Source organism: Urocampus carinirostris, chromosome 1, assembly GCF_059441175.1.
Source record: "Urocampus carinirostris isolate Australia breed hairy pipefish chromosome 1, RoL_Ucar_1.0, whole genome shotgun sequence".
In the NCBI taxonomy this organism is placed as follows: Eukaryota; Metazoa; Chordata; class Actinopteri; order Syngnathiformes; family Syngnathidae; genus Urocampus; species Urocampus carinirostris.
This window is the reverse complement of record NC_142349.1, coordinates 45,666,049-45,688,075: the sequence shown is the minus strand read 5'-3', so window position 1 is coordinate 45,688,075 and position 22,027 is coordinate 45,666,049. Positions and strand designations below refer to the sequence as shown.

Here is a 22,027-nt window from a genome sequence, read left to right as displayed (position 1 = left end):
CTGGTCGGTAGCCGGGACAGGGGAGCAAAGCCGGTAATCGAGTCCAGAAAAAAGGTCGGCAACAAGTATCAGGCAAGAAACAGGGCAAAACAGGTCGATGGCCGGGACGGAAGAGCAGGGCGGAAACGGGTCCAGAAACAGGTCGGCAACAGGTAACAGGCAGGACAAAACAGAGCAGGAGATTGTCGGAGGGTACGGTGCTTGCCTAGCAAAAGCATAGGTTGTTTGCAGGACTGTCTGACAGCTTCCTCTTGGAAGCCGGGGGTTTAAAAAGAGTCAATGAGCCAATCAGCGCTCAGGGCTATGGGCGCCAACGGGGCATTTGCAGGTGCCCCGAATCAGCAATCATGACAATTTAACTGGTTTAATCACCCCTGCCTGCTCCAGCCTTTCTAATTCGGCCCCCATCTTAGCTCTCATGGCGAATGGGATTGTGTGTGGTTTGAAACAATGCGTCTGCGCGGTGGGGTCCACACAAAGTTTAACCGTTGTGCCCTTTAGGGGTTCAAGCTCCTGTTTAAAAACATTTGCATATTTAGCTAGAAAGTCTTCTGCATTTGTGATGTTTTTGACTTCTCCCCACGTTCCTCCCCAATTTAGGTAAAGTTTCTGCAAAAGGTCCCGACCCAACAAATTGGGCCCCTCGCTTTTTACTTCTAGCAGTGTTGCTTTAGCTTTCTGTCCCGGATAGTCATTATTCACATCAAGTACAACCGCCTGGTGTTTGGTGTTGCGTCCAGTCCAGCCATTTTCAAGAGTACCATGGACAATCTACTCAGAGACATTCCCCATGTTGCAATCTACGTCGATGATAATTTGATCACAGGTAGAACGGAAAAGGAGCACCTGCAGAACCATGACCTTATCTCATATATTTGGGTCTTACTTGTTCTTTATGTGTTCATCAGGGTTGGGTAGGGTTACTTTAACTGGATTACTTTCAATTACTTTTGGATTACTCCTATACCAAATATGCTAATAAAAGACAAAAGAAGCTAAATATGAATAAAATGATGACTCACAACACGTGGTAAGCTTTCTCTCCTGGCTTTGATCTCTTTGATCTCCGGCAAAACTTACATAAAATGCGACAGAAACAAAATAAAAATAAATCCAAACAGCTTGCCAACATCATTTTTGCCGTTCCATGTATTCCGTTACTCCCCAAGCCTTTAGTAATTGTATTCATATTTAGTTTCTTTTGTCTTTTATTAGCATATTTGGTATTGGAGTAATCCAAAAGTAATTGAAAGTAATCCAGTTAAAGTAACCCTACCCAACCCTGGTGCTCATTTATTTATTTAGGTAGAGATATTTCTTTAAATGCAGATCATTTCATAATTATACATGTAATACTACATATGGTAGGATTGGTCCTGAATAGCTTTCAATGGGGGGCAGCACGGCGGCGCAGTGGTTAGTGCGTGTGCGGCACAGTTCTAAGGTCTTGGGAACCTCCTGTGTAGGTTCAAATCCAGCTACCGGACTTCCTGTGCGGAGTTTGTATGTTCTCCCCGTGCTTGCTTGGGTTTTCTCCGGGCACTCCGGTTTCCTCCCACATTCTAAAGACATGCATTTCAGGTGGATTGGCCGGTCCAAATTGTCCCTAGGTGTGAATGAGTGAGCGAGTTGTCTGTCCCTGTGTGCCCTGCGATTGGCTGGCAACCAGTTCAGGGTGTCCCTTGCCCACTGCCCGATGATTGCTGGGATGGGCTCCAGCACCCCCGCGACCCTACTGAGGATATGCGGTGCAGCTAATGAGATGAGATGAGCTTTCAATGGTTGGTATAGCAGAAATAATCTTAGCCTTTCATTAGGTAAAGACTCCACTAATGCTCATCCGTCACATCTTTGTCATGTTTGCTTGTTACCACAATAACAATGGAGATAATTTTTTTGTGTGTTTTCAAACTGATAAATTGATCCAAAAAGTCTGCAAGTAATTGTGTGTTAAGCACAAAAAAATAACATCACCCCACACCCCCAGCCCCCACTCACCCTAAAAAAGAGAATAGACAACGTGATGTTTTTCACATGTGTCAAGGATTCTTGGAATGATTGTGATCACCATGAAAAAATATGTTTTGGAATTTGCTTGATGATGGTGTGGACACATTTTAGACAAGTACAAAATATGTGTAAAGATGTAATACATTTGCTCTTTACGTTTTTTTCTCCTTTTTTTTATCTCAGTGGTCGTTTCTCATGCAGATACACATTTTTTTTTGCGATCTTCTGTGCAGCCAAGTGAGCAACCTCTTTTGCAAGGACACTTGGCAGGAGACCCAGATGCACACAAGAGGTTTAATTGATGAAAAGGCAAAACTCTTCTCTCTTCCAGATGTTTTGGAACTACACACTGCATATTTTCTGGAAATTGGGTCATAACAGGAAATCTGTTTGTTAAAAGGGGGCCGTCTATCATGAGGTCCACAGAGGGACACGCTTCGCACAAGTGAAACATTCTCATAGAGGATTTGAGACGGTCCCATAGTAACAGAATAATTTACAAAGAAGACAGTCATAGTTCACTTTCACGGGACAGGAATGGAATGAGGAGCTGAGTGGAGAAACAGACCATCTGGAGTTCAGCACAGACAGGATTCGAGTGTGAGCATTGCAATTGTGCGAGCTGCAGCCATGAGAGATAAAGCAATGTTTTGGGACTTTTGGGGGAGTAGACAGGATAAAGAAGAACTTATAATACAAGCAAGCAAGTTGAAGCCCATAACTTCAGAAATGTGAGTTCTGCACAGCCAACAATTTAGTGTTGATGTTTGTGTTTGTTTTTTTGCATTGATTATTGACACATTCCTCAAGCATGGTTAATTTGCTACTCTTGGGTATTTGAAACCCATTACATTCGTCTGTAATCACCAATGAATGTTTTCTGCTCATACAAAATTCACATATTTTGCGCACAATGCAAAGTATTAACTCAAAGGGGCTGTATACGTTTGCACACCCACTTTTTCGTTTTTTATTTGTTAAAAAAGTTTAAAATATCCAACGAAGTGTATTCCACTTCATGATTGTGTCCCGCTTATTGTTGATTTTTCACAAGAAATTAGTTTTATATCTCTATGTTTGAAGTCTGAAATGTGGCAAAAGGTCACAAAGTTCAAGGGGTCCAAATAGTTTCGCAAGCCACTGTATGTGTACAGTGTATCCTTTATCCTATGCCGTGTTGGGGTTCAAGCTACTCTTTAAAACATCTGCATATTCAGCTAAAATGTCTTCTGCAACTGTCCTGTTTTTGACTTCTCCCCAAATTCCTCCCCAATTTTTTTCTTTTCTTTTTTCTTTTTATGTTCCCTCAAAACACTGCAGGATTTGTGTTTCACTCCAGTCCTTTATGAGGCAGTAATGCAAGAAGATCCCAAAATGATTTGCAACTGACAAACTAATAAACCGCAAACGCTACTACAGAACTGAATTTGATTTAAAGAATCGAGAAAAAAATGATTTCATGAATAAATGATTGCCTAAACCAGTGGTTCCCAAAGTCAACCTGGGCCTAGACCCCCAGTGAGTCGTTCATAGAGCTCCTGGATCCCCAACCTCAACTTTCGCCAATAATGTGGTGCTGGACATAGCCATGTCATTTTGGTACAAAATAATACTCAATTTTAGTGGGGTCATATCACGTGCTCTTGCTTTTTATTTTTGCACAATAAATCAAAACGTGGTTTATGACTGGAAAGGGCAATTCTTATATCTTGGTTACAATCAGTCAGTTTAGTTTTTTTGTCTTCACATTAAATAGAGTTGAAAACCCCGCCTCACTCTCTCCACAAGCTAACGCACTGTAGGGCTGAGGCTCGGGGCTGCCTGAATCACTCATCTGGGTTTAAAATAAGATAGACAATATGTGAGACATAGCAACACGGAAAGAAAAAAATGTGTTCTTTTCTTCAAAAAAATATTTTATTATTACTCTGTCTCAGACTTCGTGTCACGGATCCCCTGGAAAAAACTTTTGTCATCCCTGGGAGGTCAATGGGAACCACTGGACTAAATTGTTTTAGTTCTTCTTGGGCCCTTGTTGTGCAAGCACTTAAAATTCAATTTTTACACAGGAAGATGTTGCTGGGCAACAGTACCCTGCGGGCACAGCTACCAAGTACCCGAATGGTGTCTTTACTGCCCCCTGTTGGTAAGGAGGTCTTACGGAAATTTACATCAGCCTCACTGGAGGAGAGCAAACGATGCCGCGAAGTCAAAGAAAAAGAAGCACAGAAAAGAGAAGATAAGAACGTATCGGTACAGTTCACTCAGTTCATATTCATTTTTTTAGCAACAAATACATTGCTGCTTTGACTGAGTAGCATTTACGGCATTACAAGGGTAGATTCTGAAAACACGTTTTTTTTTAAAGCTTTTTTAAAATCATAATCTTTGAGAAAAATTAATGGAAATGCTATTACAGTTATTCCTCGTTGTTGTGGGAATTGCGTTCCAAAAATAACCCGCAATATTCAAAACCCACAAAGTACACAAATTAGGAATTACCAAAACATGTTTTTATTTATCAAATGCTGTGTTTTACATCGAAACCAAAAAGAAAACCCTGCTTACTGGCTGAAGCATTCTCTTAACAAGTAAAAGTTGTGTACTTTATAAATGCTTTTGTTACAACTTTCACGAAGCGGGTCGGGACGCAGGAAGTTGGAACTCATTTGCATTTCACTTTAATTGAGAAAGAAAAGTTGTCCAACACACAAACGGACCAAAAACAAAACAAAGCAGGCTCAAATGCAGGCAAAACTACAGACTAGGCATTTAACGGGATTAAACAGAACTTGCAGGAATCTCTCAGAATGTTACACCGAAGTGCAACAAAGTCCAACAAGCACAACAAGAATAAACAGGTATCAAACTGGCATGACCAGGCTTTCAACAAGGGTAAACAACCATCTGGAAAACGTCAGTTTCAAAAGGGGCGTTTAAGTACCCATAGGAGTAATCAGGAAAATCAGGTCAGCCGGTGTCAAGGGGCGGGGCCCGTGCAGGACATGACAACAACAATTTATATAGTGACAAACTAAATAATCTTGCTACTACACTGCATTGCACTGTAGTATTGAAAGTTATTTCAGGACACTATCTTTACTTCAGATGATATTTTTTGACTATAATGTGGAAGGTTTTGGGGAAATACAAATGTGGCGTAAAAAAGCTTTTACCTCCCGCAAAGTCCGTCAACTTTATTAGCTGTAGCAGATCTTTTGCCTTTTTGTGCTTTTGTTGGTCCAGAGAGTTTTAGTCACATGATACAGCGAGGGATTACTTTAAGGAGTTTCATTCCGCTCCCCAGAACTTTTAAAAGAGAGGGTGAAGAAAAGCTCTTGTTTCTTTCTGCAGTACGGGCGTTAAATTGAGACTATAGCTCGTTAAACTTGTAAGTCAAGGTACCAGTGTCAACCAAATAATCCCTTTTTTCTCATACATTTATATTGAAATAAAACTGTTGATTGACAAGATTGGTTGCAGGAAAATGTGTTCATTTTATTTATTAAAAGGCAAAGTCACCAGGATGTTTTAGGAAACAAGGCTATTGAAGACAAACATTGATGTTTCAAAACACTTAAAACACGTGTCTCATGTCCTCTGAAACAGGAAAGGCAATCGTTTGTCATTTGATTCGCTATTCCCGATTGGCAGGTGTCAGAAGAGCAGCAGAATCCAATAGAAGAATTAGAGAACGGAAAGCCCCTCCCGTATATTTTTGGTGAACCACCCCCTGATTTTGTCAACACCCCACTGGAAGAGTTGGATCCCTACTACCAATCACAAAAGGTGACTCTTTATTGTCCCAGCAGATTTGTATTTGATGCCACAGATCCAAGCTGTGACTTAATGCTGTCTCCACAGACATTCATTGTTCTGGACGGACAAAAGCTCATCCACAGATTCAATGCTGACCGTGCTTGTTATTTGCTGTCTGCTTTCACCCTAGTCAGGGCCTCTGCTATCAAAATCCTCCTTAACCCATATCCTTACTGTTATACACCCTATTATTCTTATAACGTCTCAACTGCAATACATATTAAAAAGAAAAAAAATATATATATATATATATATATATATATATATAGAAAGGGGCTTGGAAAAGTCGCTTTGTGCTTTTATAGATATATTTGTTCCTTAATAAATTCCACTTTTTTCCGCGCATTTATCCTGCTAACAGTTTTGACCAATTGTGTGTTCATGACGCTATCCAATCCACCAGACTGGAGCAAGTTTGCCAAGTGAGTTACAGAAGAAATACTCAGTACTTCCTGTGTGTGATTAAACAAAAGTATGTCTCTATTAGTTCCCTCAAGTGCTCTTGTCAACAAATAAAATCGTTTATGTGGGTGAACAGGTCTGCGTTTATCGCTGTGTACACATTTGAAGTTCTTGTCAAAATTGTGGCTCGAGGTGTCTGCGTCGGTCAGTTCACCTTCTTCAGGGATCCTTGGAACTGGTTGGACGTGATAATCATTAGCACAGCGTAAATCACATCCCCACATTCAAACACATAATAATGATGATGATGACGATCATCTGAAGAAGACATTCTTTTTTTTACAGACATCTCACAGAATTGGTAGATTTTGGGATCATTTCAGCATTCCAAGTCCTTCCAGCACTAAAGATCATCTCAGCGATCCCTGGTGTGTGTTCTTGTGTGTGTAAGTGAGAGAACAATGATAAGGCTTAGTGATTTTTTTACCTCACCAGGTTTGAAGGCAACACTCAGAACGGTAATGCAATCGGTAAAGAAGATGGTCCATGTCATCGCCCTGAGTCTGGTCTGCCTCAGTGTTCTAGCTGTGCTATCGATGCATAACTTCATGGGTCACTTAAGGCAAAAGTGTGTTCTAATGCCACCAGCCAACTACTCATCTGAAAACTTTGATTATGCAGAGTTCATCAACAACAATGGTGAGAAGTGATCATAGTTGTTGTTGTTTTTTGTTGTCTGGTGCTCGTTTAAGATCTGTTTTGAAGTGTCTCATTAATATATACCTGACAGGGAATCATTATTATCTTCCTGGAAACAATGATGCTCTGGTATGTGGGAACAGATCAGAATCCGGGTATGTGTTTGGGTAACACACTCACTGTCTAACAGCAACAGACAAGTGATGAATTTGAATTGTTTAGGGCCTGTCCAGAGGGTTATATGTGCTTAAGGGCAGGGTCTAACCCAAATTACGGCTACACAAACTATGATTCCTTTGGTTGGGCTTTCCTGGCTCTTTTCAGAATGATGACTCTGGACTTCTGGGAAAACCTTTTTCAACTGGTTCGTGAAAATCATTTTGTATGTCAGGTGATAGCTCCTATCCTAAAATAACTGGTTTGTCTTTGCAGACATTACGCTCAGTTGGTAAAGTTTACACTATCACCTTCCTGGTCGAGATGGTGTTGGGCTCATTTTGCCTTTGGAGTTTCATTGTAGCAGTGGTTGCCATGGCATTTGTCGAGCGAAAGCAGGCAGAGATAGCTAAGGCAGAGTTGAAGGGCAAAGAGTACGCTCATATTGTGGAGACGCTAAAAAAAGAGGTCAGATGACATGAAACTCGTATCGTGTTTAACATGAAATTCAGCTGACGTAAATAAGTGTGTGTGTGTATGTGTGTGTTCAGGTAAATAGTAGTCCTTGCGTCACTGAGAAGCAGAATTCATCAACAGGTGTGAAACACACTTATGTAACACTCAATGTTGCACATCTAGTCAGTGCTGCTTATCATTTAAGACTTTTGCGAAATGTTTCTGTCTTTTCAGAGAGTGAGGGTGAGCAACGGCCACGCTCGCCGTGCTGGTACCATTTCATCAATATCGTTCTCAAGTGGACCTGTTGCAGCAGTTGCCAGGCTCAACAGAAACTCCTCCATTTTGTGAATGACCCCTTCTTTGATCTCACCATTGTTGTGTGTGTCGTGCTCAACACCATTTTTATGGCCATGATTCATTTCCCTTTGACGAATGAGTTTCATGAGATTCTCAGCATTGCAAATCTGGTCAGTCTGGAGTGTATTTTGTTTTTTTCTCTTTCTTTACTACATGCAAACATCCAATATTAGACACTCATGAAAATGTACATTATGTTAACAGGCAAAGATAAGCCTTAATACTGCTCCCTCTTATTGACCTCCTCAGATTTTCACAATAATCTTTGCAGTTGAGGTGATCCTTAGACTTCTGGCCATGGGTCCTTATTTCTTTTTTCAGGTTACAAATTTTGCTTTCAGTACCTTATCAACTGGGACAAATTATGGCCAAAGTGATTTACGGTCACTTTCATAATTCCAGGTTGGTTGGAACATATTTGATGGTCTAATTGCTGTCATTACTCTGATCTCGTTGGCATTGGAAGACATTTCCGGACTAGGCTTGTTAAGATTAGTGAGTTACATCACTTTTCTCATACTACTTTTCAATGAAAGCATTTCCCTTTAAGATCACTCAAGTGTCTCATTTGATTTCCTCCTAGTTCTATGTGATGAGAGTGTTTAGGCTGGGCAGGTGGTGGCCAAACTTCAGCGCTTTGCTCAAACTGATTGGAAGTTCCTTGGGTGACCTGAGGCACTTCTCTTTGCTCGTGGTCGTCTTCACCTTCATATTTGCAGTGCTTGGACTTAAACTCTTTGGATATGACTACAAAGACTACAATGAGATGTGCAACATCTCAAGCGACTGTCAGCTTCTTCGATGGCACATGGCTGATTTTTTCCACGCCTTTTTAAGCACCTTCCGAGCAATTAATGGAGAATGGATTGAGCTAACATGGGATTGCATGGAAGTAGCAGGTCAGCCCGCATGCCTGATTTTCTTCATAATGTTGGTGATCTTCGGAAAGCTGGCGGTGAGTCACTGGTTAGAAAAAACTTTCCTGATGTTCTTGACCTGGTGATGCTTAATGTTTTTCTTACATCCTTGCAGATTTTACATTTGTTCCTGGCCTTGTTGGTTAAGTCATCCACTGTAAATCCTCAGGCATGTTCAGAAGGGCAAAAAAATCTATCAATTGCCATTAATCGCATACGTAGAGCTGTAAGCACCTTAAAGTCCTGGGTCAGGGAAAATATAGGCAAAAAAACAGGATGGAAGGACCAATCAGGAATCAATTTAAATCCACCTGGTAGGAGCCAAATAGTTTTTTTGTCCTCCATCAAGAGCTATTATTATGCAACATGTAATTTTCAGTCTCAGGACATAAGGGTGATGGAGTAGACCAGAAGGAGTTTTTGGCACTTACCTTTGTAACCTCAGAAGAACCAGAATCAGAGGTCCAGGCTCTTGATGACAGTAGACCCGAAAAAGATGCATCCCAAAAATCTACACATGAAGGTGATGATGAAGGAAAAGCCATGCAGGTAAGATTATTGACTTGATCCAATGATAGCTGTAAAAAGCAACAGATTAAAGTGTTCAAATAAATATCTTGTTTAACAGCCCTGCGAGTCATTGGAGGACAAAGACACACCTGCCAAGTGCTTTTGTGACCGTATGATCATAGACACACTAACATAAATATTAGCTTTTAATAACAATGATGAATCACAGCGTGCCTGTGTTTTTGCATGCATATGTTTTAGAGTGTTACCAGTGCTGTCCAATCTTGAACATGGACTCTTGCCAAGCAGGTCTCAGCGGCTGGTTGAATTTTAGGCGTACATGTGTCTCTGTGGTAGATCACATATATTTTGAAGCTTTCATTACCTTTGTGATCCTCCTGAGCAGTGTGACTCTCGTAAGTCATGTTTCCCATTTTTGGAACTATACTTCAACAAATAACACTTAATATATTTTCCAGACTATGAGGCTCTCTTGAAAGCTCTACATTGAACCGAAACTAAAAAATGTGCCTTATAATCTGATTTATATACTGGGAAAATACAGTGGGTATAAATGCATAGGTACAATTAAATTATACTTCTTTTGATAACTGTTCTGCCCTTTAGAAACATGAAGTGGTCTTCGAGTGACCTCTGTGGCAAACATGTTAATTGTACAAACATGCTGGTTTCAACTATTTAACTATTTTTTTTGTCTTTATCCAGTTTCCAGGGCTGTGTCAACTATTTGAGAGCTTTTCATCCAATAGTTTGCATTCTTTTAAGTGTGCATGTTTAATCAAAATAAATATAAATAATGTCAAGTTGACAATCATTTTTGCCAGTGTGAGGTCATTGCTCAGCCTTTGAGATATAGAGTAGTTCTCTTTTGGTTAACATATTAATTGCTTGTTGCTAAAAGAAAAAAAAAAGAAAAACACAAAACTTCAGCGGGAGAACAGTCGCCGACTTTCAAATGATCACTGTGCATCCTTTTTTGATGTTGCACATTGTTCGTTAGATGTTTAGCTGGCGAAAAAGGGGATGCTTTGGAGTGATGACAGCGCAGTTAACTTTTTAGAATTAATGAATTAATTTTAGCCATGAAACCAGTTTTCATGAGGTCAATTAATGTTCTATGAGATAAATTATTTAAATTAACATTTATTGTTTATTTTTTTTATGCAACCCTAGCTCTTAATGCAGTTTTAACTCCATGCGCTTTACAGTTCAGTGCGCCTTAGATGCGAAAAATATATCAACAAGGACTATTTTTAAAGAGTGCACCTTATAATCCGGTGTGCCTTACAGTGCAGAAAATAAGGTGCATTAATGCCTCTTCTTTTTTTTAACGGTTTATCAAAAGTTGCTGACTATTCTCTGGAACACAGGCCACTGAAGACATCTATCTGGAGACGCGACTGCTTCTCATGGCTGTTTTGGAATATGCCGACTATGTGTTTACATGCGTCTTTGTCCTGGAGATGCTTCTGAAGTGGTTTGCCGGTGGATTGAAAAAGTATTTTACCAACGCCTGGTGCTGGCTAGACTTCCTCATTGTGCTTGTAAGCCACATACAAAATAGCGTTGAGATTTCAGATACATACAGAAGTTATGCAGAACTACAGGATATAAGTCACAAATTTTATGCACCAATGATTAGATGTATAAGTTGTTAGACTGATTTTGAGTATCTCCTACAGGACGAATAGCATTTATATCATCAGTTACAATGGCAACATATTCAGCTCAAAAGTAATATGAATCAATCTTTTTGCTCACATGCCAGATATCTCTCCTTTCCATGGGTGCTACCGTTCTGGGGTATTCTCAGGTGCAAGCCATCAGGTCTCTGAGAACACTGAGACCACTGAGACTACTGTCTCGCTTTGATGGCACCAAGGTGAGCCGATGCCATGAGGCCATTCGGCCATACAAACTAACATGACCTCGAGTTTTCTTTATCTATCCTTTATCAGGTGGTGGTCATAACACTGGTTGGAGCCATCCCTTGCATCTTTAACGTGCTGCTCGCTTGTTGCACACTCTGGTTGATATTCAGCATTCTGGGAGTGGAGCTGTTTTCAGGAAAACTTCACTATTGCATAAATGAAACTTCTGAGGAGATATTTCACACCGCAGTTATCAACAACAAAACGGAATGTATCATGTTGATAGAAGAAAACTACACCGAAGTCCGCTGGAAGAACTATGCAGTAAATTTCGACGATGTGGCAAACGGTTACTTGTCACTTCTGCAAGTGGTCAGTTCCAAGCTTACATAATTTAATCAACATGTCGTTTAGTAAAAGGTTATCCCAAAGAGAATTGTTTTGCCTCAAGTAGGCACATAATGTGTTGTGTACCTCCCCACAATTATGGAAATATGTTGCAAATAGTCCACGCGTCAAGGGATTCAAGAAATGTAATATTATTGTTGAGCCATCTGGCTTGTTTTTTGTAGAGCAGTGATGTCATTGAAGGAACACGACACTTTTAAAATGGAGAATCCCATGAAAACAACATGTGAGGCCAGCTCCAAAACAGACAGCGATTGTAGTTAGTGATTGCATACTGCTCATTTCTGCTTTGAAATAGGCAATTGTGGCTTTCTAGGCATTTTCTAACAAAACAACCAAAATTTCGCTTAAAACTCTCGTTACCTCTTTAATTAGTTAACGAAAATAAAACAGTATGGCGACTGGCTTGCTAGGATGATGGTATTCCTTCGATGACTTCACGGTTAAGGATGACAAAGACAAGTTATGCTATCTTCAAAATCTCAGAAATCAATTGAAATATACCGATGAAATATACAGTATATAGATTTTATGCAAAAATCATGTAGGATTTTCTCACATTTTGCATGTTTAAGAATTTGAGATTACCTTAAGGACGCCTTGCATTGCTAGTAGAATTAAGTACAGCAGTACATTGCCCGAAAAATCAACATACTGTATGTAAGAATACAGTTCCAACCGACATCATATTTTTCATTAACAATTAGAAGTACTCCTCCTTGATCTGCTACCTTATCGTGGTGGAGGAGTTTGTGTGTCCCAATGATCTTCAGCTCTCGCTGGAGCGATTCGCAGCCGAGTGTGAAGCGGCCGGAATGGGGATCAGCACCTCCAAGTCCGAGGCCATTGTTCTCAGTCGGAAAAGGGTGGTATGCTCCCTCCGGGTCGGGGAGGAGGTCTTGCCCCAAGTGGAGGAGTTCAAGTATCTTGGGGTCTTGTTCACGAGTGTGGGTAGGATGGAACGGGAGATCGACAGACGGGTCGGTGCAGTGTCTGCCGTCATTCGGACCCTGTACCGGTCTGTCGTGGTGAAGAGGGAGCTGAGCCGAAAGGCAAAGCTCTCGATCTACCAGTCGATCTACGTTCCTACCCTCACCTATGGTCATGAACTTTGGGTCATGACCGAAAGAACTCGATCCCGGATACAAGTGGCCGAAAAGAGTTTCCTCCGCAGGGTGGCTGGGTTCTCCCTTAGAGATAGGGTGAGAAGCTCAGTCATCCGGGAGGAACTCGGTGTAGAGCCACTGCTCCTCCGCGTTGAGAGGAGCCAGTTGAGATGGCTCGGGCATCTAATAAGGATGCCTCCTGGACGCCTCCCTCGGGAGGTGTTCCGGGCATGTCCCACCGGCAGGAGGCCCCGGGGGCGGCCCAGGACACGTTGGAGAGACTATGTCTCTCGGCTGGCTTGGGAACGCCTCGGTGTCCCGTCGGATGAGCTGGAGGAGGTGGCTGGGGATAGGGACTTCTGGTCTTCCCTTTTAACGCTGTTGCCCCCGCGACCCAACCTCGGATAAGCGGAAGACAATGGATGGATGGATGGATGGATGGAATTAGAAGTATTAATTGGTTGCCTAACATATTATTTCCAGGGTTGGGTAGGGTTACTTTAACTGGATTACTTTCAAATACTTTTGGATTACTCCAATACCAAATATACTAATAAAAGACAAAATAAACTAAATATGAATAAAATTATGACTCACAACACGTGGTGAGCTTTCTCTCCTGGCTTTGATTTCTTTGATCTCCGGCAAAACTAACATAAAATGCGACAGAAACAAAATCAAAATAAATCCAAACAGCTTGCCAACATCATTTTTGCTGTTCCATGTATTCCGTTACTCCCCAAGCCTGCACAAAATTGAGTAATTTTATTCATATTTAGTTTCTTTTGTCTTTTATTAGCGTATTTGGTATTGGAGTAATCCAAAAGTAATTGAAAGTAATCCAGTTAAAGTAACCCTACCCAACCCTGAGCATTTCTTTTCATCAGGCGACTTTTAAAGGCTGGATTGATATACTGTTTGGAGCAATGGATTCAAGACAGGTTAGTTGAAGTCTGTTGGAACTTATCTGCCTTTTTCGTTAAAAAGAAGTGTTAAACAGTTGTTAACGTGCAGCATGTGCGTGTGTGGCATATTTCTTTCTGTGCTTACTGTAGGTTGAGATGCAGCCTGAGTATGAGGCAAATGTGTACAAGTCCCTCTACTTCATCCTGTTCATCATCTTTGGCGCTTTCTTCAGTTTTATCTTCCTCGTCAGTGCCATCATTGAGCATCTCAAGCAGCAGAGGGCCAAGATAGGTTAACACACATCGCGTGTTTGCACACACTGTGTTGTTTTCAATTTCACATCCTTGCATTCAATTAAAGGGTTATTTCTGCTTTCTTTTTTATTTCATTACATGGAAAGAACAGGTATTTTTATGACAAAGGAGCAAATGAAATGGTATGATTACATACAGACGTTGCACCATAAGAAATCACGCAAGTCTATTCCCCGACCAAAAGTGAGTCCAGCTCCTACACGGCTGATGATAATTCGTTTTGGTTTGGCTTATTTTTCTGCTTTTGTCTATATTCAGAATAAGATTCAGGGGTTGCTGTTTGACTTGGTGACCAAACCTGCATTTGATGTCTTCTTCATGGTGTTTGCCTGCCTCCAAGTGATCATCATGATGGTGGAAACATACGACGACAGCGATAAAAAGTATGATATCCTACATTGGATGCATTTTGCCATCATACTCATCTTCACAGTAGAGTGTTTGCTGAAGATCATTGCACTCCGAAAACACTACTTTGCATTTGGATGGAACATTTTTGACTTTGTTCTTGTTATCCTGTTCATTGTCGGTGAGTAACCTGATGGAGTTCCTCTTACATGATGCACATGTTAGACGCTGTTGTATGTAGTAAACAGCGGTTCGAGCAATGTATTTCAAGAAATAAATTGTGTTTGTGTTTCAGGATTGTTCCTGTCAGATTTGATGGAAAAGTACTTCGTCCACTCAAATGCACTCTTCGGCGTGATTCGATTCACTCGTGTCTGCCGGGTCCTTCATCTGTTCCGTGTGACAAGGGGCGCACGAAAACTGCTTTATTCGTTGATGAGGTCGTTACCTGCCCTTTTTAACATTGGGCTCTTCCTCTTCATCATCATGTTCACATACTCCGTATTCGGCATGAAAAACTTTGCTTACGTGAAGAAAGAAGCTATGATAGATGACATGTTTAACTTTGAAACGTTCGCAAACAGCATGATCCTTTTGTTCACGATTATGACATCTGCCGGGTGGGACGGTGTGCTCCTTCCCACCCTGAGAACACCACCGGACTGTGATCCATACCTGGAAAACCCAGGAACGTCTATCAAGGGAGATTGTGGTAGGCCAGCAGTAGGCTTGGTCTTCTTCACGTCCTACGTCATCATTTGCTTATTGGTGGTGCTCAACATGTATATTGTCCTTATTTTGGAAAACTTTTATCTGGCTGATGAGGAGAGTGATGATGAGCTCTGCGAGTCCGACTTTGAGATGTTTTGTGAAACCTGGGAGAAGTTTGACCCTAATGCAACACACTTCATTCACTCGAGGTAAGTTAAACTAGCTGTCTATCCGGGGTCATGAATGCAGGCACAACCCAGATTTAGCCATCTTGAGCAAACATAATAACATAACTGAAACCAAAGTTAGAATGTTATAATTGTATTTAGGTATTAAACATTTGTAACAAATAAGTTTATAGTAAGTATTAAAATGTATTTCAAGCATGATTAAATTAAATTATAGATTAACGTGAAGGAAAAAAATATTTTTACCTTTGGTAAATATACTTGCATACTTGCCTTTGATGGGACATGACTCGAACTAGTACGATGGAGTTAGTGAGTGGATAAATAAAAAAAGAGAAGGCAGATTTAGATTAAAACTGATTTTAACATGCCCACTTTTAAGGATTGCCATGCTCTTAGAAGACTTTGTTGCCTTAATCGTCTCCTTATTCTTAATAATTGTTTGATTACAGCCATATTCTTTAGCGAGTTTAAGAATGTGTGTGCCCTCTTTTTATTAATTGATAATCACAAGCTTCGGTTCTTTGATATAATTTTGGGCTTCGAACGTTACAGCCATTGCAAGTCCTGGGACCAATAGCTAATAAATTATTATATATACCACAGCCATATGGGCAGCACTGCGGCACAGTGGTTAGCGCGTGTGCGGCACAGTTCCAAGGTCTTGGGAACCTCCTGTGTGGGTTCAAATCCAGCTACCGGACTTCCTGTGCGGAGTTTGTATGTCCTCCCCGTGCTTGCCTGGGTTTCCTCCGGGCACTCCGGTTTCCTCCCACATTCCAAAGACATGCATTTCAGGTGGATTGGCCGGTCCAAATTGTCCCTAGGTGTGAATGAGCGAGCAAGTTGTCTGTCCCTGTGTGCCCTGCGATTGGCTGGCAACAAGTTCAGTCCCCTGCCCACTGGCCGATGATTGTTGGGATGGTCTCCAGCACCCCCGCGACCCTACTGAGGATAAGCGGTGCAGCTAATGAGATGAGATGAGAAAATGCCCATTTCTTTGAGTCCTCCTCTCCATGTGCTAATGAGATGAGAGGAGACCACAGCCATATCCCCCTAGTGGGAGGTGGCTAGAGTCATTTCTGACTCTTTTTGGGAGATTTATTCAGAGGAGGGGATTCCCAGCCCCCTCGCTCAACCCAACTGAGGTGTTGGGAGTCATCAGGTGACCAAACCCCCCAATTCCAACCCTTAATGCTGAACGCCAAGCAGGGAGGCAACGGGTACCAATGTTTAACTCTTAGGTATGACTCGGCCGAGGCTTGAACCACAACCTCCCAGTCTCGGGGCGGGCGCCATACCCCCTAGGCCACCGAGCTAATAAATACAGTGCAAAAAAATACGCACAAAGTCTTTACGAAGCCCACAAGATTCTGAACAGAACAAAGAGACTGAAAGGCATTATGGTAGTGCATTTAGCCAATACTGTAGTATATTGACATCTTCGTGATGTAAACCTAAGTGAAGTCATGTTTATTTGTAAAGCCCTTAATCACAAGGAGTCTCAAAGGGCTGCACAGTTCAAAGACTATTGCAAACTATTATTACAGACTATTATGACACCATCCCCTCATCTAAAACCTACATGAGGGCAAATCATATACATATCATCAACATAAAATATAGATTATTTATATGCTATAGAGTAGAAGTGTGTTTTAAGCTTAGATTTAAACATTTCCACTGAGGTTACAGATCGAATCTCAGGGGGAAGAGCAATCCACAGCACCGGGGCCCGGATGGAGAACGCTCTGGAACCTGCGGATCTCTTCTTGGCTCTTAGGATCACTAGTAGACCAGCGTTTTCAGAGCGAAGGCTCCGGACCGGAACATAGGGGGAAATTAAATCTGAAAGATATGAGGGAGCAAGTCTACCTACAGTAGAACAGCATCTTATATTACCTCGACCAATAGCAGACAGGTAATCTTAATTTACACCGTCATATGGATGAATTCCACGAAATCAATTGTTGGTGCTATATGGTGGGGAAAATGCTTTGAGGGGTGGAAAAATATTTTTGCACATCTTAACATGAAAACATCATAAGGTAGGAAGCCATATTCCGGTGGACTACTATTTATTTTGATGGGAAAGTACATCTGTATTCTTGCTTTAGTTCTTATTATTTTGATATATTAAAGTTGTTTAAGTCAAATTTAAAGGTGGGGTGTGGGATTTGAAAAGGTTTTTACTCTCTGCTGTCATTCCCTGACATTGAGTCATGATTGCACCCTCAGGCAGCCTGTTCATGATTTGCGTAAAAGTAAATACATTTCTTAGACGAGCTCGAATAAACTGTTCTTTTATCGTCTTTTCTGAGTTTGGGTTGGTGTTTGGACTTCACTAGAAGCAAGCTTTTTCTTAATTTTACCATTCAATTCAAAATGTAAAAGAACCAACCTGTAGGGACAAGTTTGACGTCTCTTGCTAACACTCCCCCCAGTATCCTTTCCTCAAACATATTCTTTTCAGCCCCGAACAAGTCTGATTGAAGTAAACGCAGATAGGCTCAATGGGAACTAAAGCATAAGGGCTTTCTGAACTCTGTTGGTCATTGTTAACACAAACTGTACTTGAAAGAGAAAACATTTAACTTTCAACTTTTTGAGGACACCTCAAACGGCGCACCCCACCTTTAAAGTTCAGATTAAAATTCAAGGCATATGAAATTAATTAAAGGAGGAATTTTTATCATAAAAATGCACATTCCTGCAATTGTTCAAAATAAATAAGTGATTGGTTTATTATTAAGTATTTTTATCTCAATCAAAGAATACATATTCCCCTCAACACACACACACACACACACACACACACGCAGAAAGTCTGGCTCAGGACATCACAATAATCAGAGCTGGTGCTATGAAAGGGCTTTACAGCTTTAATTTATTGTGGGCAATCTACACCGAACTTTTCTGTTTTATCCGTGACCTTTAACTTTACTTAAATAACTCTGCTGTCTTGCTGTCTTTTAGCCAGCTGTCAGATTTCTGTGACAGTCTGAAAGATCCGCTGAGGATTGCCAAACCTAACAGAATCAAAGTCATCAACATGGATTTGCCTCTGGCTTCTGGGGACAAGATCCACTGTCTGGACCTACTCGTGGCCCTCACTGCTCAGGTCATGTCATCACCTTTGTTATTGTTTCAAATTCTGCATTGCTTAAAAATTGGATTTGTGTACAGGCCAAGGGCATTTCCAAAGAAAACAATAATCTAAAAGTCAGCTTGGAGAAAAGGTTGAAGACCCGCTGTTCCTCCAAAGTCATGGTCAGCTTCCCCTCTCTTTTATTGTCTAATTGTATGTACCGTAAAATTCGGACCATAGGGCGCACCTGATTATAATGCCGCACCCAGTACATTTTTAAAGGAAGAACCATTTTGTACCTACATACGCCGCACCAGACTATGAGCCGCATGTGCAATATTTACAAAGAAAGACGGTACACAGAAAGAGTTTAAATAACACGGTACCTTGAACTCCACACGTTCCGACGGCCCCCCGGTGGTCCACCGGACTTTTGATAAACAAATAAGTGTCTGTACGATTTCACCAGTCACTGAAATACATCATCGCACATATCATTGGAAAGCCTAAACTCTAAGCTCAGGATATGATAATCATTTTAAAATGTAATCATCAGAGAAACATCTGAAACAAGATACTCAAAAACTACATAGCCGACGTAACTCACCGGTACGTCCCTTGGCAGTCTTCAACTTCTTTTAATGTCTGCAAAAATGTCTTTATTACATCAAGCACAATCCAAATGATTTATTCCAAAACACGCGATAATGTCGACAGATAAATAGGAATCCGCCTTAAACATTTATGCTTCGTTGGACATTGCATCTTGTAACCCGTTTGTTTCGCCACATTATTTCGATTTATAAATAAACAGACTCGTAAATTTATTCAGAATATGGAAGTTAGCCCTCCCCTTTCTATTGACAGCTTTTTCATGATGAGGGTCTGTTCATGCTAGTTTTACTCATGCACCAAGTGCAAAGTTATATTAAACATTCGTCCTCCTCGTCACGTATATTCCCACTGTCTCACTCTTAATTTTATTGTTTGGGCACCCCTGGCGGCCATTAGAAAAAAAAAATGCATTAATAAGCCGCATCGTGGCATAAGCCTTAAGGTTGAAAGCTTGGGGAGTTGCAATTTTATGGTAATTATTTATCCTCATTTGGGCTTTTGGAGTTCTTCCTAACAGGTTGTGTTTTGTAGGGGTCGTTCGAGCCAATAAGCAGCACACTGCAAAGAAAGCAGGAGGAAGTCGCCGCTTCAGTCATCCAGAGAGCGTACAGGAAACATGCCCAGCAGTCGTCGCCAATCAAAAATGGAGGAGCCTCTAAAGATGATGACAATATACCCTCACCTTAATAGTGTGCAGTCACAACACATTCCATCTTTGACTGCAGAGTTGGCTAAAGGGGAATGAAAGGAAGTCATTTTAGATCGACAAATTAACACCCTGAAAGATTTTGTACTCTGTTATTATACTAATGACTTTTATATACTTAACACACCAATCATGTTTATCACTCCTTTTTAACTAAAATAACAAGAAAAAAATAACTAAAATCCAGTTTTGTGCTTACACTTCAACATCAGATTGACTGGAGTTTTCTGTATTCATTCAAGTGTAAAAGAGTATTCTTGTGCAATCTACATAGCATGCAAGTATAGATTTACCTTTTTTGCATTTTTTGTGAGGACAAGGTCTTAATTGTGGTTGGGACATGCTTACATTTGGCTTGGAGATAGGAAAATACATATATGATTTTCTGATCAATTTTTTCATACTTTACTTAAAGATGAATAAATCATAGCTATCATTTGATCAACAATTTTGAAGAGTCTGTATTTTTTTCAAAGTTTACACTAATAGTAATTGTGTCTCAAACAGCATCCACTCACCTGCGTAAAGCATTAAAAATCAAAGTCACCTCAAGGCCCCTTCTCGGTCTTGTTTGCTACAGTCCTAGTGTGACAACATGAGCGCACTAATGGCTAAATGCAAGACTTTGTATCGGCTGTCTGATAGTGATGACTATTAACACAACATGAAGGTCACAACCATGAGTAGCAAAAGTACAAACAAAGGTGAGTAATGGTATACTTTCCAGATGGGGGATAAGCTCCAAGTGATGACATTCAGTGATTTTGATTTTGCACGGATGCGCAAGGGGTACACATGTGCAACCTATGTTGTGTTGTGCACTAAATATTAGTCAGATTAAGATATTTTTATCAAATTACAGTACAGTAAAACTATTATATATTATAGGACAAATATAAGTAGTCTGTTAGACAAGTACAGCTCAAAAAATAAAATGTTAACGTATTAAACAAAAAAAGTGTTTAGCTGCCCCGTTTGAATAAAAAAAAACTCTTTTAAAGAATATAAATTGGTAATGTCAAAAGTCAGTATCAAATAAAGGAACTGTATTCATAAAAATTCGAATTTAGGTGTCCCAGATTTAAAATTTTAAATTGGGAAAAAAACAAGACAACGTGAATCATTCTTGCTGACTTCTTATCAAAACGGTATAGGTATCAGCCATACTCTGAGCTGCCATGTTGATATCGTACAATAATTTTTCTCCTGGTGGCGCTGCTACGTATAATAGTAGGCTGTAACCATAGGGATGTCATCTGTAACTTCTTAAAGGGACAGTGTATATTATTTGACCACTAGTTGTCACTGTATTGTGTCGTGCAACATAGTACAAGAAAGAATACAAATGACGGAGTCTTAAAGAGATTAAAGCACACAATTTTACATCTTGTTTTTTGTCCAGCCATTCTTGAGGTTTTTGCTTTATGAAGTTAACTGTAGCATCAAGATGGAGGACATTCATGGCAACTCCCACAAGGTGAGGCTCATTTTATGAAAAAAATGAAAGCACTTTCTCGACCTATGAGTATTTTATTAAATGCGCATTTTATTGTTGGGTCATGCATTTTGCTCATTAATTAACACAATATTGTTTGATTTATGTATGAAATTTGATTATCACTAGGAGGCGGCAAAAATGTCATCTGTCTTCTTAAAGGCCAGTAATACTCAAGAAATCCCAAAAAGTCCAACTGCTTATCTTCTCAAGGGTCGTGGGGAGCACTAGCCGGTTCCAGCTCACATCAGGCAATTGACTGGGTGCATGCCAATCTCAGGTGTTTTCATTTCCAAATGATAATGGCTCTAGCTTTCGGAAATACCGTGCCTAACAGAAGTATTGCCCCCCCCCAGGAACTTTTCGTCATATTGCCACATTTTAGGCCTCAAACTTAAAGTTAAAAACTAAAAATATTTTCTAAGAATCGATAACAAGTGAGACACAATTGTAAAGTGGAACCAAAGTATTTCAACATCTTATATCTCATCTCATCTCATCAGCCGTACCGCTTATCCTCATTAGGGTCGCGGGGGGCTGGAGCCCATCCCAGCCATCTCCGGGCAGTGGGCAGGGGACACCCTGAACTGGTTGCCAGCCAATCGCAGGGCACACAGGGACAGACAACTCATTCGCTCATTCACACCTAGGGACAATTTGGACCGGCCAATTCACCTGAAATGCATGTTTTTGGAACGTGGGAGGAAACCGGAGTGCCCGGAGGAAACCCACGCAAGCACGGGGAGAACATACAAACTCCGCACAGGAAGTCTGGAGCTGGATTTGAACCCACAACAGGTTCCCATGACATGAACTGTGCCGCACAAGCGCTAACCACTGCGCCGCCGTGCTGCACATCTTATATTTACAAAGAAAAAATTGAAAAGTGAGTGTTGCGGAAATATTAGCCCCCTGTTCTTT

General features: G+C 40.8%; 1 protein-coding gene across 2 annotated transcripts; it reads left to right on the top strand.

The window, feature by feature from the left end:
- The first annotated feature begins 2,450 nt into the window (after positions 1 to 2,450).
- scn4ab (sodium channel, voltage-gated, type IV, alpha, b) lies at positions 2,451 to 20,059 on the top strand. 2 transcript variants are annotated; one of them, XM_088342033.1, is made up of 31 exons: positions 2,451 to 2,741; positions 4,080 to 4,263; positions 5,665 to 5,799; positions 5,875 to 5,993; positions 6,162 to 6,251; positions 6,368 to 6,496; positions 6,577 to 6,659; positions 6,727 to 6,930; positions 7,022 to 7,085; positions 7,153 to 7,294; positions 7,363 to 7,554; positions 7,638 to 7,683; positions 7,777 to 8,012; positions 8,152 to 8,223; positions 8,305 to 8,397; positions 8,486 to 8,857; positions 8,935 to 9,133; positions 9,199 to 9,368; positions 9,448 to 9,499; positions 9,591 to 9,745; positions 10,721 to 10,894; positions 11,119 to 11,232; positions 11,309 to 11,593; positions 13,623 to 13,676; positions 13,791 to 13,930; positions 14,036 to 14,138; positions 14,214 to 14,484; positions 14,599 to 15,223; positions 18,179 to 18,323; positions 18,389 to 18,472; positions 19,437 to 20,059. In XM_088342033.1, the coding sequence occupies exons 1-31, from the start codon at positions 2,641 to 2,643 to the stop codon at positions 19,590 to 19,592; spliced, it is 4,989 nt and encodes a 1,662-aa protein (XP_088198159.1). In that variant the 5' UTR covers positions 2,451 to 2,640; the 3' UTR covers positions 19,593 to 20,059. The 2 variants fall into 2 exon arrangements, with proteins under 2 accessions (XP_088198159.1, XP_088198168.1); XM_088342042.1 differs by having other exon boundaries at positions 13,791 to 13,932; positions 14,047 to 14,138.
- Positions 20,060 to 22,027: the final 1,968 nt, after the last annotated feature.